Source organism: Oncorhynchus masou, chromosome 15 (genome assembly GCF_036934945.1).
Source record: "Oncorhynchus masou masou isolate Uvic2021 chromosome 15, UVic_Omas_1.1, whole genome shotgun sequence".
NCBI classification, from domain to species: Eukaryota; Metazoa; Chordata; class Actinopteri; order Salmoniformes; family Salmonidae; genus Oncorhynchus; species Oncorhynchus masou.
Window position 1 is genome coordinate 16,365,699 of NC_088226.1, and position 14,322 is coordinate 16,380,020.

Sequence of the window (14,322 nt, forward strand, 5' to 3'; positions counted from 1 at the left end):
TCCTTCTTATACCATCCTAAACTACACACATACATACCAACATGGATTTTCTCAGTCTAACCAGTTTATAACCCCTCAGTTGACAGTTCCAGGCTCCCCCAGACACCATAACCCTGGAGGAGCCCTCCCTGTGCTCTTATCTCCACATACATTCCTTTCTTCCTAATGAACAAACATTAATACAAGACAGGGTAGAATTCTTGACAGTTATAGTGCAGTATACCTCATTTAGTCATTATAGATAAAAAAATCCCATAACACAATGGGAGTCATATTAGACTGACTAGTGTTGCGAAGTAGGTGCCACAGTGACCATGAGATCATAGCAATAATTCTACAGGATCTGTTTTGTACAACAGGTAGTCCTACCAGGGTCGATGTAATGATAGCTTATTCCAGAGGAAATCACACTAAAAGGATTGAAAGTGCACAAGTCATACAGCTTTTCATTTTTTTACTTGCAAATGTTTGATAATTTCATCAAATAAACAATTTCACCAGTCTTTAGATGAGTCAGCTATTGTATAGCTGAAAAGTACATTCTTATTCAATTCCTTTACTTAGATGTGTGTATTAGGAAGTTGTGGAATTTTTAGATATTGCTGTACTGTTGAAACTAGACTCAAGCATTGCCCTACAGTCGCATTAACATCTGCTAACCACGTGTATGTGACTAATAAAATTTGATTTGAAAAGGGTAGGGATACTGTCAGTTGGACAATAAAGGGTACCACATACAACCACACCCCGCATATCCAAACCACTTGAACATCACCAACACTAATCACATTCTAACACCTTGTGACAAGACAGTTCTACCAACAGTCCTCATAGCTCAACAATGTGGATTCACAAGTTAATAAAAATACCAAGATTCTTAGCTTGTCATACAGCAAATGTAAGGTCATGTAAGGCAAGCTTTTTGAAAAGTCTGGACTGAGGAAAAACAGTGAGCTCAATCACACAATGTCATTGTGTAGGGCAGGTTATATCCTTGTAAATAGAAGTAATCCAATGACAGTTCAGAACTTCCCACACAATTGATAAACCCATGAAACCATGTCAGGTAGTGTATGTCACAGGTGTGATCAAGTAAGAGTGGACACAGGGTTGTCTTTCATACACTTTTTATTGTCAACACTTGACAGAGGGAAGGGCAGGAGGTGCATGCCAGGGACAAGAAGCTGTTTACTTCTTGGTGGTCTCCTCCTCCTTTGACAGGGTCTTGATGATCTCCTCTTTCTTTGCTGCCAGGCGCTCCTCTCTGCGCTTACGGGCCTCCTTTGTCTTGGAACGACGGGCCTCAGCCTGGTCACTGCAGAGAGAAAAGTGGTCAAACACTGACTTATCTTTTGGCTGAACACAAATGTACATCTTACCATCTATAAACACTCCCATGTAAAGATCTGCTTTCAAGTGCTCATCAGCTCAGTTCCTTCTCCGCTAATACAAAACATTGCACATAGACTTTTCTAAGGCAGATGGGAGTTGTAGTTTTGGTTTTAGACTTACCACAGAAGCTTCTTGCGGGCCTTGTCTGCCTTCAGCTTGTGGATGTGCTCCATGAGGATACGCTTGTTCTTGAACACATTACCCTTCACCTTAAGGTAGAGACTGTGGTACCTGCGGGGAAGGGGCAAAACAAGATGAGCAAATTAAATCTACAATACACGCTTTAAACAATTCAATAAATACAAAATGAATAATTTAGCAATTAATGAACTACATTTGAAATTCCTTCCTAAATCAAATAGGAATTTGAACAGGGGTTAATCAGATAGCCAAGAGAAACATGACATCAAATTTCAACAAAGTTTGCAAAATCATTCTCAGGAAACATTTTTACCATTATAACTCTGGGTTGATTGTTAGCCATTATCGCTAGCAAGTTCAGCCTAGGCTAGTAGTTAGCTAGTTCAACACAATCCATGTGCAAGAGACATCCTTGAAATAGACACAATAGGAGTTGCTATGCCTTGTGAATCTGTATACTCGAGGGTGGATGTGGAGAACTTACATGTGCCTGTCAATCTTATGGGACTCCCTGTAGCGACGGAGAAGACGACGCAGGATTCTCATGCGACGCATCCAAGACAGCTTCTCTGGCATACGGGCGTTGGCTGTACCCTTTCTCTTACCTGGTAGGGTGAGCAGAGGAAATGATGGTGTTAGGCCTGAGATTAATACACCCAATAATTCACAATCCTGTTTTCAGTACAAATCAGTTGCGTAAATAAAAACATCACTAGTCGATATAGCTACCACAGCATTCACTCACCGATTCCTGTGTGCCTTCCCTTGCGACGCGCCAGCGTGTTCTTGCGGCAGCGGGCGCGAGAGTGCACCGTGACAGGCTTGCGGATGATAAGACCATCCTTTACCAGTTTACGGATCTGCTGGCCTGAAGGGGGACAGAAAATATGGGTTAGACAAAGCAAAAAAAAAAAAAAAAACAGTATTCAGTCACTACTGGGTAGATTATGCACAGGCTACATTAACTTCATCACATAGTACCAGAATAATGTGCAAAACAACAAATTGGCTGAATCCTTACGGGAGTTGGCGTTAGCAATCTCATTGGTCTCGTTGGGGTCCAGCCATACCTTCTTCTTGCCACAGCGCAGGACGCTGGAGGCAAGCCTCTTTTGAAGCCTGAGCATGCTGGGTTAGAAATGAAGAGTTAGCTAACGCATAACTATGTTGCTAACAACATTTTTACCTTTATTTTACTAGGCAAGTCAGTTAAGAACAAAATCTTATTTTCAATGACGGCCTAGGAACAGTGGGTTAACTGCCTGTTCAGGGGCAGAACGACAGATTTGCACCTAGTCAGCTCGGGGATTCAAACCTGCAACCTTTCGGTTACTAGTCACACGCTCTAACCACTAGGCTACCCTGCCGCCCCAACACAACTTAGATGTTTGTAGTGTGAACAGGGGCTAATTTGAGCATAGTTTGCGAAACCATTCTCAGAATCATCATATCCTTTATCCTATATAACTCCGGGTTCATTGTTAGCCATTAGAGCTAGTTAGATGCTAATGACTAAGAGTTACCTTGGCTGCAATTGGGCTAACGTTACTCGACGTCGGGCTAGTAACGTTAACTACTAGTCGTATAGCTAAATATCATCCACACGGTTACGGTTCTTAGAAAGTGACATGCTTGACACTGAATCTTACAAGACACAAGTAACCAGTTCGCTAATACAAAGTACCGGGGAACATCAGTCAAAATCGTGAGACCAGTGTCCAAGTATGTGTAGGTAATGTTAACTGGCAAATGCTAACAAAATGTGGTAGACCAAATGTCAACACTCAGATTATATGGAACATGGATATCGTTGATACTAACAATATGGGAATCAGACGTGTTTTAAACGATCATTATCTAGTCAGCTATGATAGCAAAGGGGTTTAACTCGCATTTGTTTAATGTTAGGCCAGAATGCCTCCTCTCAGAAATCTTGGTCGACAACATGGCCTCCCTGGCTCCAAACATCGTGCGGCACATTTAAATGAAATGTAGCTTTTCCAATATGAAATTTGTTAAGGGACTTTGACGGTAGTGTCGCGTAAAAATGTTGGGACAACCTTAGTAAACGTTTAATGGGCAATTAATGTTTATTTTATAAAAAATATGCGAATTTGGACTCGCACAAAGTCGGTTGGCTTACCTCATGGCTGCTACTGCAATAGAAAAAGGAAGAGTCGAGGGACGGACAGGGCCGTACCATTAAAGCTACAGGAGAATCCAAAATGAGATATACAGCGATTATTTTGTGAAATAAATGGAATGACACACATATAATATTTTTCATGTGAAGTGTTAGCATTAAAGTACTAATTGGTAGAGAGAGCGAAAGTAAGAGAGAGCAATATTGTCTGAAATCATAAGATAACGTAAATAGAAAATATGTTCTCCCCTTATCTGGGAATAATAGTATATTCCAAAGGTGGGGAGTGATTTCGCACTGCATTGTGGGTGAAATCATACAAAATGCAGCTCACTACTCCTCACAGGAGAACAATGTCGAAGCCAAAGACTAAGACCGCTGACTGACACTGTCAGAGGAAACGTTTCTGTAAGGCTACGTTTAGATAAGCAGCCCAATTGTGATCTTTTTCCCCCATTAATTGGTCTTTTGACCAATCAGATCACCTCTGATAACATATGTGAAATATTTGATATATAGAATTTACTTTTACTCAAGTATGACAATTTAGTAGTTTTCCCCATCCCTGTACTTAAGTACTTTTAAAACAAGATACTTTTCGACTTTTTTTCGAGTAGTATTTTACTGGCTGACTTTTACGTGAGTCATTTTCTATTAAGGTATCTTTAATTTTACACAAGTATGACAACTGAGTACTTTTTCCACCACCTTGAAGGAGACCCTAAAGTTGAAGCGAAGTTTGTGTGACATGAATGCATTGTGTGATTTCCTCTCTGAACTGAAAGAGATGGAGACCCGCACACTGTTGAGAAAAATAATAAATCCAGAACTGAGGCTTGAATGCAAAATAAAGATTTTTATTAGAACATCATGATGCCCCCCAAAAAAATCATAAATGGAATGTAAAAACAAAACAAACGTTTTGGTCTCAGGCCATCCTCAGTGTAAATCTTCAGCAGCACTCACACCTGGCTTCCATTTCAAGGATAATTGCATATGCTCAAGCAAGACAGAAAATCAATACATCTGTACCTAGTACAACATAATGCATGTTCTAGATTATATACAAAAGGTACAAATGCGGACAGAGAAATATCATCAATCATTGCTTTGACATAAACCATGTGAACATTTCCTCTGAATAAATAACACAGGATTGTAATAGAGTATGAAGCTAAAGAGACCACTAGATGGGGCTATCGGCCACCAATAAGAGGCAATATACCAGCTACAGGTATTCAATAACAATTCTTACTTAATAAAATAAAATGTTATTTGTCACATGTAGTGACGATTTTGGCATGTAAATCTTGGTAGGGCAAAAAAAAGTGGATGCATGCCAACAAAGCCACTATAAAATACAACACTAAACAATACATGAATTGCACTATAACAGTGACAAACGGTGCCCACAAACTGTTAGGACCTACAGAAATCTGTTCCAACAGCAGTTCCAACATCTTACCACTGCTACACCTGGCTATCAGCGGAGCCTTGTCTGGCAGTGAAACAGTTCATGAAATGCTTACTTACAGGCTCTAACCAATAGTGAAAAAAGGTATTAGGTGAACAATAGGTAAGTAAACAAATGTGGTTTCGAATGACAATTGAGATGTACAAACTATTACATAAGGGGATGACAAGCAGATAAGAGGCAACCCCTAATTTCGATTAAGACATTAATGAGCAAGCTAGGACGGACATAGTCAATATAACTATTTGTTTAGCACTTTTGAAATGTACAGCAGCAGAATTCAGAACATGGGCCGTTCTTACAGTGTTCTCCCTGTACACCAAGTCAGAACCATATGATAAATAAAGGGGGCATATAAGCAGGCAATATTACAATATTCAGTGATTACATTTCTCAAAAACAGGTTATAGGCTACATGTGCACCACCAAGTCAGAACAGTATGCCTCTATGGAGGCACCTAAGGGAATATAATTTTCTAGCTCTACCCTTAGACTTGGCAGTGACGTAGTGTCCCCATGAGTGACAGAACACTGATCCAATCATGGTGCAACGCTCCGTATTTTCTGCTGGCTTGCCCCACCACCACAGAAAGCACGGAGCTAGGCTGAAACACCTGCATTTTGGAGCTGCCTTACTCAAGAAAACAAAAAAGAGACAATGTTTGTATGCTGATGAATTAACTCAATGATATATGTATTATTTTACATTCTTTGCCAAATCTTTTCAGTCTCCTGTGGCAGAAAAGGCATTGTCATGCCCACAACTTTTTTGGTGTGTTTGGACCATGAGAGTTTGTTGGTGATGTGGACACCAAGGAACTTGAAATTGTCGACCCGCTCCACTACAGCCCCGTCGATGCGAATGGGAGTGTGTTCGGCCCTCCTTTTCCTGTAGTCCACAATCATCTCCTTTGTCTGGCTCACATTGCAGGAGAGGTTGTTGTCCTGCCACCACACTGCCAGGTCTCTGACCTCCTCCCTATAGACTGTCTCATCGTTGTCGGTGATCAGGCCAGCCACCGTTGTGTCATCAGCAAACTTAATGATGGTGTTTTAGTCGTGCTTGGCAATGCAGTCCTGGGTGAACAGGGAGTATAGAAGGGGACGAGGCACGCACCCTTGAGGGGCCCCTCTGTTGAGGATTAGCGTGGCAGATGTGTTGTTGCCTATCATTACTACCTGGGGGTGGCTAGTCCAGGATCCAGTTGCAGAGGGAGGTGTTTAGTTCCAAAGTGATTAACTTAGTGATGAGCTTCAATTGGAGTATGGTGTTGAATGCTGAGCTGTAGTCAGCATTCTCACATATGTGTTCATTTTGTCCAGGTGGGAAAGGGCAGTGTGGAGTGCAATTGAGATTGCATCATCTGTGGATCTGTTGGGGAGGTATGCGTTTTGGAGTTTTTCTAAGGTTTCCGGGATGATGGTGTTGATGTGAGCCATGACTAGTCTTTCAAAGCACATCAATGCCTGATGGGTGGAGAGTTGTGAAGTATAACATCCACCTGTTATGTACTTGAGTGAAGACCCAAAAGCGGTTTTAACAGAAAACAGAGTTCTTTAATGAAAAAACAGGAATGGCATAAATCCTCTTCCAACGTAGTCAATGGAACAAAAAGAACGTTAGTATAATGCAGGATGCACCTGCCAGGCAGACTCCGACAGGATAGGACAAGGTGGAAGCAAACGGGACGACAGCTTGCTTCTGGCATCAAAAACACAAACAAGAATCAGACACTGAAAGTAGCAGGAACAGAGAGAGAAATAGAGACCTAATCAGAGGGGAAGGGAGAACAGGTGGGAAAGAGTGAATGAGCTAGTTAGGGGAGATGTAGAACAGCTGAAGAATGAGAGACAGAGAAGGTAACCTAAAAAGACCAGCAGAGAGAGACAGAGTGAAGAGAAAGGACAGGAACAGACATAACAAGACATGACAGTACCCCCCCCACTCACCGAGCGCCTCCTGGCGCACTCGAGGAGGAAACCTGGCGGCAACGGAGGAAATCATCGATCAGCGAACGGTCCAGCACGTCCCGAGAGGGAACCCAACTCCTCTCCTCAGGACCGTACCCCTCCCAATCCACTAGGTACTGATGACCACGGCCCCGAGGGCGCATGTCCAAAATCTTACGAACCCTGTAGATGGGTGCGCCCACGACAAGGATGGGGGGGGGGGAGGGACGAGCGGGAGCGCGAAGAACGGGCTTAACACAGGAGACATGGAAGACCGGGTGAACGCGACGAAGATAGCGCGGGAGAAGAAGTCGCACTGCGACAGGATTAATGACCTGAGAAATACGGAACGGACCAATGAACCGCGGGGCCAACTTGCGAGAAGCTGTCTTAAGGGGAAGGTTCTGAGTGGAGAGCCATACTCTCTGACCGCAACAATATCTAGGACTCTTGGTCCTACGAAGCGGCCCTCACAGTCTGCGCCCTATTACGGCAAAGTGCCGACCTGACCCCCTTCCAGGTTCGCAACGCTGGACAAAAGCCTGAGCGGAGGGGACGCAGGACTCGGCGAGCTGAGATGAGAACAGCGGAGGCTGGTACCCGAGGCTACTCTGAAAAGGGGATAGACCGGTAGCAGACGAGGGAAGCGAGTTGTGGGCGTACTCTGCCCAGGGAGCTGTTCTGACCAAGACGCAGGGTTACGAAAAGAAAGACTGCGTAAAATGCGACCAACAGTCTGATTGGCCCGTTCGGCTTGACCGTTAGACTGGGGATGAAAGCCGGACGAGAGACTGACGGAAGCCCCAATCAAACGGCAAAACTCCCTCCAAAATTGAGACGTGAACTGCGGGCCTCTGTCGGAAACGACGTCAGACGGAAGGCCATGAATTCGGAAAACATTCTCGATAACGATCTGAGCCGTCTCCTTAGCAGAAGGGAGCTTATCGAGAGGAATGAAATGAGCCGCCTTAGAGAATCTATCGACAACCGTAAGAATAACTGTCTTCCCCGCTGATGAAGGCAGTCCGGTGATAAAATCTAAAGCGATGTGAGACCACGGTCGAGAGGGAATGGGAAAGACGGCCGGCAGGAGGAGAGTTCCCAGATTTAGTCTGCGCGCAGACCGAACAAGCGGCGACAAATCGACGCGTCACGTTCCCGAGTGGGCCACCAGAAACGCTGGCGAATGGAAGCGAGCGTACCCCGAACGCCGGGGTGGCCGGCTAACTTGGCAGAGTGGGCCCACTGAAGAACGGCCGGACGAGTACAGAAGGTTCCTAGGACAAGCTACGGAGTGTGAGCGAGTGCTTGCTTTACCTGCCTCTCAATTCCCCAGACAGTCAACCCGACAACACGCCCCTCAGGGAGAATCCCCTCGGGGTCGGTGGAGACCTCAGAAGAACTGAAGAGACGAGATAAAGCATCAGGCTTGGTGTTTTTGAGCCCGGACGATAAGAAATAACAAACTCGAAACGAGCGAAAAACAGAGCCCAACGAGCCTGACGCGCATTAAGTCGTTTGGCTGAACGGATGTACTCAAGGTTCCTATGGTCAGTCCAAACGACGTAGTCGTCCCCTCCAACCACTGTCGCCATTCGCCTAGGGCTAAGCGGATGGCAGCAGTTCGCGATTACCAACATCATAGTTACGTTCTGACGGCGATAAGCGATGAGAGAAAACGCGCAAGGATGGACCTTGCCGTCAGAGAGAGAGCGCTGAGAAAGAATGGCTCCCACGCCCACCTCTGACGCGTCAACCTCAACAACAAACTGACTAGAGATGTCAGGTGTAACAAGAATAGGTGCGGATGTAAAACGATTCTTAAGAAGATCAAAAGCTCCCTGGGCGGAAACGGACCACTTAAAGCACGTCTTAACAGAAGTAAGGGCTGTGAGGGGAGCTGCCACCTGACCGAAATTACGGATGAAACGACGATAGAAATTAGCGAAGCCCAGAAAGCGCTGCAGCTCGACGCGTGACTTAGGAACGGGCCAATCAATGACAGCCTGGACCTTAGCGGGATCCATCTTAATGCCCTCAGCGGAAATAACGGAACCGAGAAAAGGGACAGAGGCGGCATGAAAAGTGCACTTCTCAGCCTTCACATAAAGACAGTTCTCCAAAAGGCGCTGGAGGACGCGTCGCACGTGCTGAACATGAATCGAGAGAGACGGTGAAAAAATCAGGATATCGTCCATGTAAACGAAAACAAAATGTTCAGCATGTCTCTCAGGACGTCGTTAACTAGTGCCTGAAAGACAGCTGGAGCGTTAACGAGGCCGAAAGGAAGAACCCGGTATTCAAAGTGCCCTAACGGAGTGTTAAATGCCGTCTTCCACTCGTCCCCCTCCTGATGCGCACGAGATGGTAGGCGTTACGAAGGTCCAATTTGGTGAAAAACCTGGCTCCCTGCAGGATCTCGAAGGCTGAAGACATAAGAGGAAGCGGATAACGATTCTTAACTGTTATGTCATTCAGCCTCGATAATCCACGCATGGGCGCAGGGACCCGTCCTTCTTCTGAACAAAAAAAAACCCCGCTCCGGCGGGAGAGGAGGAGGAGACTATGGTACCGGCGTCGAGCGAAACCGACAAATAATCCTCGAGAGCCTTACGTTCGGGAGCCGACAGAGAGTATAATCTACCCCGGGGGAGTAGTTCCCGGAAGGAGATCAATACTACAGTCATACGACCGGTGTGGAGGGAGAGAAGTGGCTTGGAACGACTGAACACCGTGCGCAGATCGTGATACTCCTCCGGCACCCCTGTCAAATCGCCAGGCTCCTCCTGTGAAGAAGAGACAGAGGAAACAGGAGGGATAGCAGACATTAAACAGGTCACATGACAAGAAACATTCCAGGATAGGATAGTATTACTAGACCAATTAATAGAAGGGTTATGGCGCACTAGCCAGGGATGACCCAAAACAACAGGTGTAAAAGGTGCAGAAAAATTAGAAAAGAAATGGTTTGCTATGATTACCAGAGACAGTGAGGGTTAAAGGCACACGCTGAATCTTGGGGAGAGAACTACCATCTAAAGCGAACAAGGCCGTGGGCTCCCCTAACTGTCTGAGAGGAATGTCATGTTCCCGAGCCCAGGTCTGTCCATAAAACAGCCCTCCGCCCCAGAGTCTATCAAGGCACTGCAGGAAGCAGATGAACCGGGCCAGCGGAGATGGACCGGAAAGGTAGTGCGTGATCCAGAAGGAGAGGCCTGAGTAGTTGCGCTCACCAGTAGCCCTCCTCTTACTGATGAGCTCTGGTTTTTACTGGACATGAGGTGACAAAATGACCAGCGGAGCCGCAGTAGAGACAGAGGCGAGTGATTCTCCGTTCCTTCTCCTTGGCCGAGATGCGGATACCCCCAGCTGCATAGGCTCAGCATCCGAGCCGGCGGAGGAGGGTGGCAGTGATGCGGCAGGTGGCAGTGATGTGGAGAGGGGAGGACGCGAGCTCCTTTCCACGAGCTCGGCGACGAAGATCAAACCGTCGATGTAGCGAGAGCTATTGTCCAGACTGGAAGGAACCTCCCGGGAGAGGATCATTACGAGGAGACCCTGGGGGTGGCGTTCCAGTCACAGGATGCGAAACTCAATAGAATAATCCGTTATGGATCGATTCCCCTGACATAGGGAAGACAGGGCCCTGGAAGCCTCCTCCCCAAAAACAGAACGGTCAAAAACCCGTATCATCTCCTCCTTAAAGTCCTGATACTTACACTCATCGCCTCCCAGATTGCCGTGCCCCACTGGCGCCCGTTGAAATGCTAGGCGATGCGGGCTGCGCTCCTGGAGTAAGTGTTGGGCTGGAGAGAGAACACCACATTCTCACTCATAGAGTAACACGGCGGGTTTTGATCCTCCGGAGACTCGGAAACCCTGGAAGTGGGCGGTGGAACGAGGTGGAGTTGGTGAACCTGTCTTGTGTCGGAGACTTGGACGGCCAGGGTCTCAACGGCATCGAGCAGCAGACAATTCCTCCTCGTGTCTGATCGCTCCCTGGATCTCGACGGCGGAGTGAAAAGGGTCCGGAGCCGCTGGGTCCATTCTTGGTCTGATTCTTCTGTTATGTACTTGAGTGAAGACCCAAAAGCGCTTTTAACAGAAAACAGAGTTCTTTAATGAAAAAACAGGAATGGCATAAATCCTCTTCCAACGTAGTCAATGGAACAAAAAGAACGTTAGTATAATGCAGGATGCACCTGCCAGGCAGACTCCGACAGGATAGGACAAGGTGGAAGCAAACGGGACGACAGCTTGCTTCTGGCATCAAAAACACAAACAAGAATCAGACACTGAAAGTAGCAGGAACAGAGAGAGAAATAGAGACCTAATCAGAGGGGAAGGGAGAACAGGTGGGAAAGAGTGAATGAGCTAGTTAGGGGAGATGTAGAACAGCTGAAGAATGAGAGACAGAGAAGGTAACCTAAAAAGACCAGCAGAGAGAGACAGAGTGAAGAGAAAGGACAGGAACAGACATAACAAGACATGACATCCACCTGCATTCTGTCTGGAGAAGACTAAGTTCAAGATTACTACACTACGTGAATGTTTTATCTGCTGTGTAGAACAGGAGGACATGGAGGAGACGGGTTGACCAGACTGAAGCCATTTTTCCATAAAACTTCCACCTGCAACTAGTCTCTGCCACAAGCTTTCACCTTCAGGAGTGAAGCCGGGGAGCTAACCTGCTTGCTTTGTTCATGTTCAATTTGATTTGATTTGACTTTGGACTTAAATGCCCTCGAAGCCATTCAGGCTACCCAGCAGCATAGAATGCAACTGACATCTCTCTTCTTGATAAGAAGGCATGCCAAATGGGTTACTGTAGTAATTGTCTTGACCAAAAAATAACTGTATGACATTGTCATCTGAATCAGGAATTGAATGGACATCAGTAGGCAAACAGCTGGAGAGAAGGATCTCACCTGAATGCTAAGCCCTTCTGCAGCCCAAATTAATGAGTCAATTAAGCAATAAGGCATGAGGGGATGTGGTAAATGGGCAATACACCATGGTTAAGGACTGCTCTTAAGCACGACGCAACGCGGAGTGCCTCGATACAGCCCATAGCCATGGTATATTGGCCATATTCCATGAACCCCCGAGTTGCCTTATTGTTATTATATACTGGTTACAAATGTAATTACAACAGTAAAAATAAATGTTCTGCTATACCGGTGCTATACGGTCTCATAAACCACTGCTTTAAGCCAATCAGCATTCAGGGCTCAAACCACCCAGTTAATAAAGGCACATAACTTTCCCATTAACCGCTAATCAGATGGGATGGGGTATTGCTGCAGAATGCTGTGGTAGCCATGCTGGTGAAGTGTGCCTTGACTTCTAAATAAATCACAGACAGTGTCACCAGCAAAGTGATCACACCACCTCCATGCTTCACGGTGGGAACCACACATGCGGAGAGCATCCGTTCACCTACTCTGCATCTCACAAAGACATAGCGGTTGGAAGCAAACGTCTCATATTTGGACTCATCAGACCATAGGACAGATTTCCACCGGTCTAATGTCCATTGCTCGTGTTTCTTGGCACAAGCACGTCTCTTCTTATTATTGGTGTCCTTTAGTAGTGCTTTCTTGCAGCAATTTGACCATGAAGGCCTGATTCACTCAGCCTCCTCTGAACAGTTGATGTTGACATGTGTCTGTTAATTGAACACTGTGAATAATTTATTTGGGCTGTAATTTCTGAGGCTGGTAACTCTAATGAACTTATCCTCTGCAGCAGAGGTAACTCTGGGTCTTCCTTTCCTGTGGCGGTCCTCATGAGAGCCAGTTTCATCATAGCGCTTGATGGTTTTTGCAACTGCACTTGAAGAAACTTTAAAAGTTCTTGACATTTTTCGGATTGACTGACCTTCATGTCTCAAAGTAATGATGGACTGCCATTTCTCTTTGCTTATTTAAGTTGTTCTTGCCATAATATGGACTTGGTCTTTTCCAAATAGGGCTATCTTCTGTATACCACCCCTACCTTGTCACAACACAACTGATTGGTACAAATTCATTAAGAAAGAAAGAAATTCCACAAATTAACTTTTAAAAAGGCACACTTATTAATTGAAATACATTCCAGCTGGTTGAGTGAATGCCAAGAGTGTGCAAAGCTGTCATCAAGGCAAAGGGTGGCTACTTTGAAGAATATCAAATATCAAATATATTTTGATTTGTTGCACACTTTTTTTGGTTAGTAAACACAGAAAAAAGAAGAAACGTCCTCTCACTGTCAACTGCGTTTATTTTCAGCAAACTTAACATGTGTAAATATTTGTATGAACATAAGATTCAACAACTGAGACATAAACTGAACAAGTTCCACAGACATGTGACTAATAGAAATGGAATAATGTGTCCCTGAACAAAGGGGGGGTCAAAATCAAAGTAACAGTCAGTATCTGGTGTGGCCACCAGCTGTATTAAGTACTGCAGTGCATCTCCTCCTCATGGACTGCACCAGATGTGTCCGTTCTTGCTGTTAGATGTTACCCCACTCTTCCACCAAGGCACCTGCAAGTTCCCGGACATTTCTGGGGGAATGGACCTAGCCCTCACCCTCTGATCCAACAGGCCCCAGACGTGCTCAATGGGATTGAGATCCGGGCTCTTTGCTGGCCATGAAGGAACACTGAAATTCCTGTCTTGCAGGAAATCACGCACAGAACGTGCAGTATGGCTGGTGGGATTGTCATGCTGGAGGGTCATGTCAGGATGAGCCTGCAGAAAGGGTACCACATGAGGGAGGAGGATGTCTTCCCTGTAACGCACAGCATTGAGATTGCCTGCAATGACAACAAGCTCAGTCCGATGATGCTGATGCTGTGACACACCGCCCCAGACCATGACGGACCCTCTGCCTCCAAATCGATCCCGCTCCAGAGTACATGCTTCTGTGTAACGCTCATTCCATCGACGATGAACACAAATCCGACCATCACCCCTGATGAGACAAAACCGTGATTCGTCAGTGAAGAGCACTTTTTGCCAGTCCTGTCTGGTCCAGCGACGGTGGGTATGTGCCCATAGACAATGTTGTTGCCGGTGATGTCTGGTGAGGACCTGCCGTACAACAGGCCTACAAGCCCTCAGTCCAGCCTCTCTCAGCCTATTGCGGACAGTCTGAGCACTGATGGAGAGATTGTGCATTCCTGGTGTAACTCGGGCAGTTGTTGTTGCCATCCTGTACCTGTCCCGCAGGTGTG

At 45.8% G+C, this 14,322-nt stretch overlaps 1 protein-coding gene across 1 annotated transcript; it reads right to left on the reverse strand.

Moving 5' to 3' along the window:
• Positions 1-1,110: 1,110 nt before the first annotated feature.
• On the reverse strand, positions 1,111-3,772 carry LOC135555758 (large ribosomal subunit protein eL19-like). Its single transcript, XM_064988466.1, has 6 exons — positions 3,677-3,772; positions 2,555-2,661; positions 2,279-2,401; positions 2,018-2,138; positions 1,513-1,623; positions 1,111-1,315 (listed from the first exon to the last, which is right to left on the reverse strand). The coding sequence occupies exons 1-6, from the start codon at positions 3,679-3,681 to the stop codon at positions 1,189-1,191; spliced, it is 594 nt and encodes a 197-aa protein (XP_064844538.1). The 5' UTR covers positions 3,682-3,772; the 3' UTR covers positions 1,111-1,188.
• Positions 3,773-14,322: the final 10,550 nt, after the last annotated feature.

Bases quoted from the DNA above. Each gene is read 5' to 3' on its own strand.
- LOC135555758 (XM_064988466.1), bottom strand. The intron at 1,624-2,017 runs GTAAGTTCTCCA...CCTTCCCCGCAG, and splicing joins CATAAGATTGACAGGCACAT to GTACCACAGTCTCTACCTTA. The intron at 1,316-1,512 runs GTAAGTCTAAAA...TTCTCTCTGCAG, and splicing joins GCCCGCAAGAAGCTTCTGTG to TGACCAGGCTGAGGCCCGTC.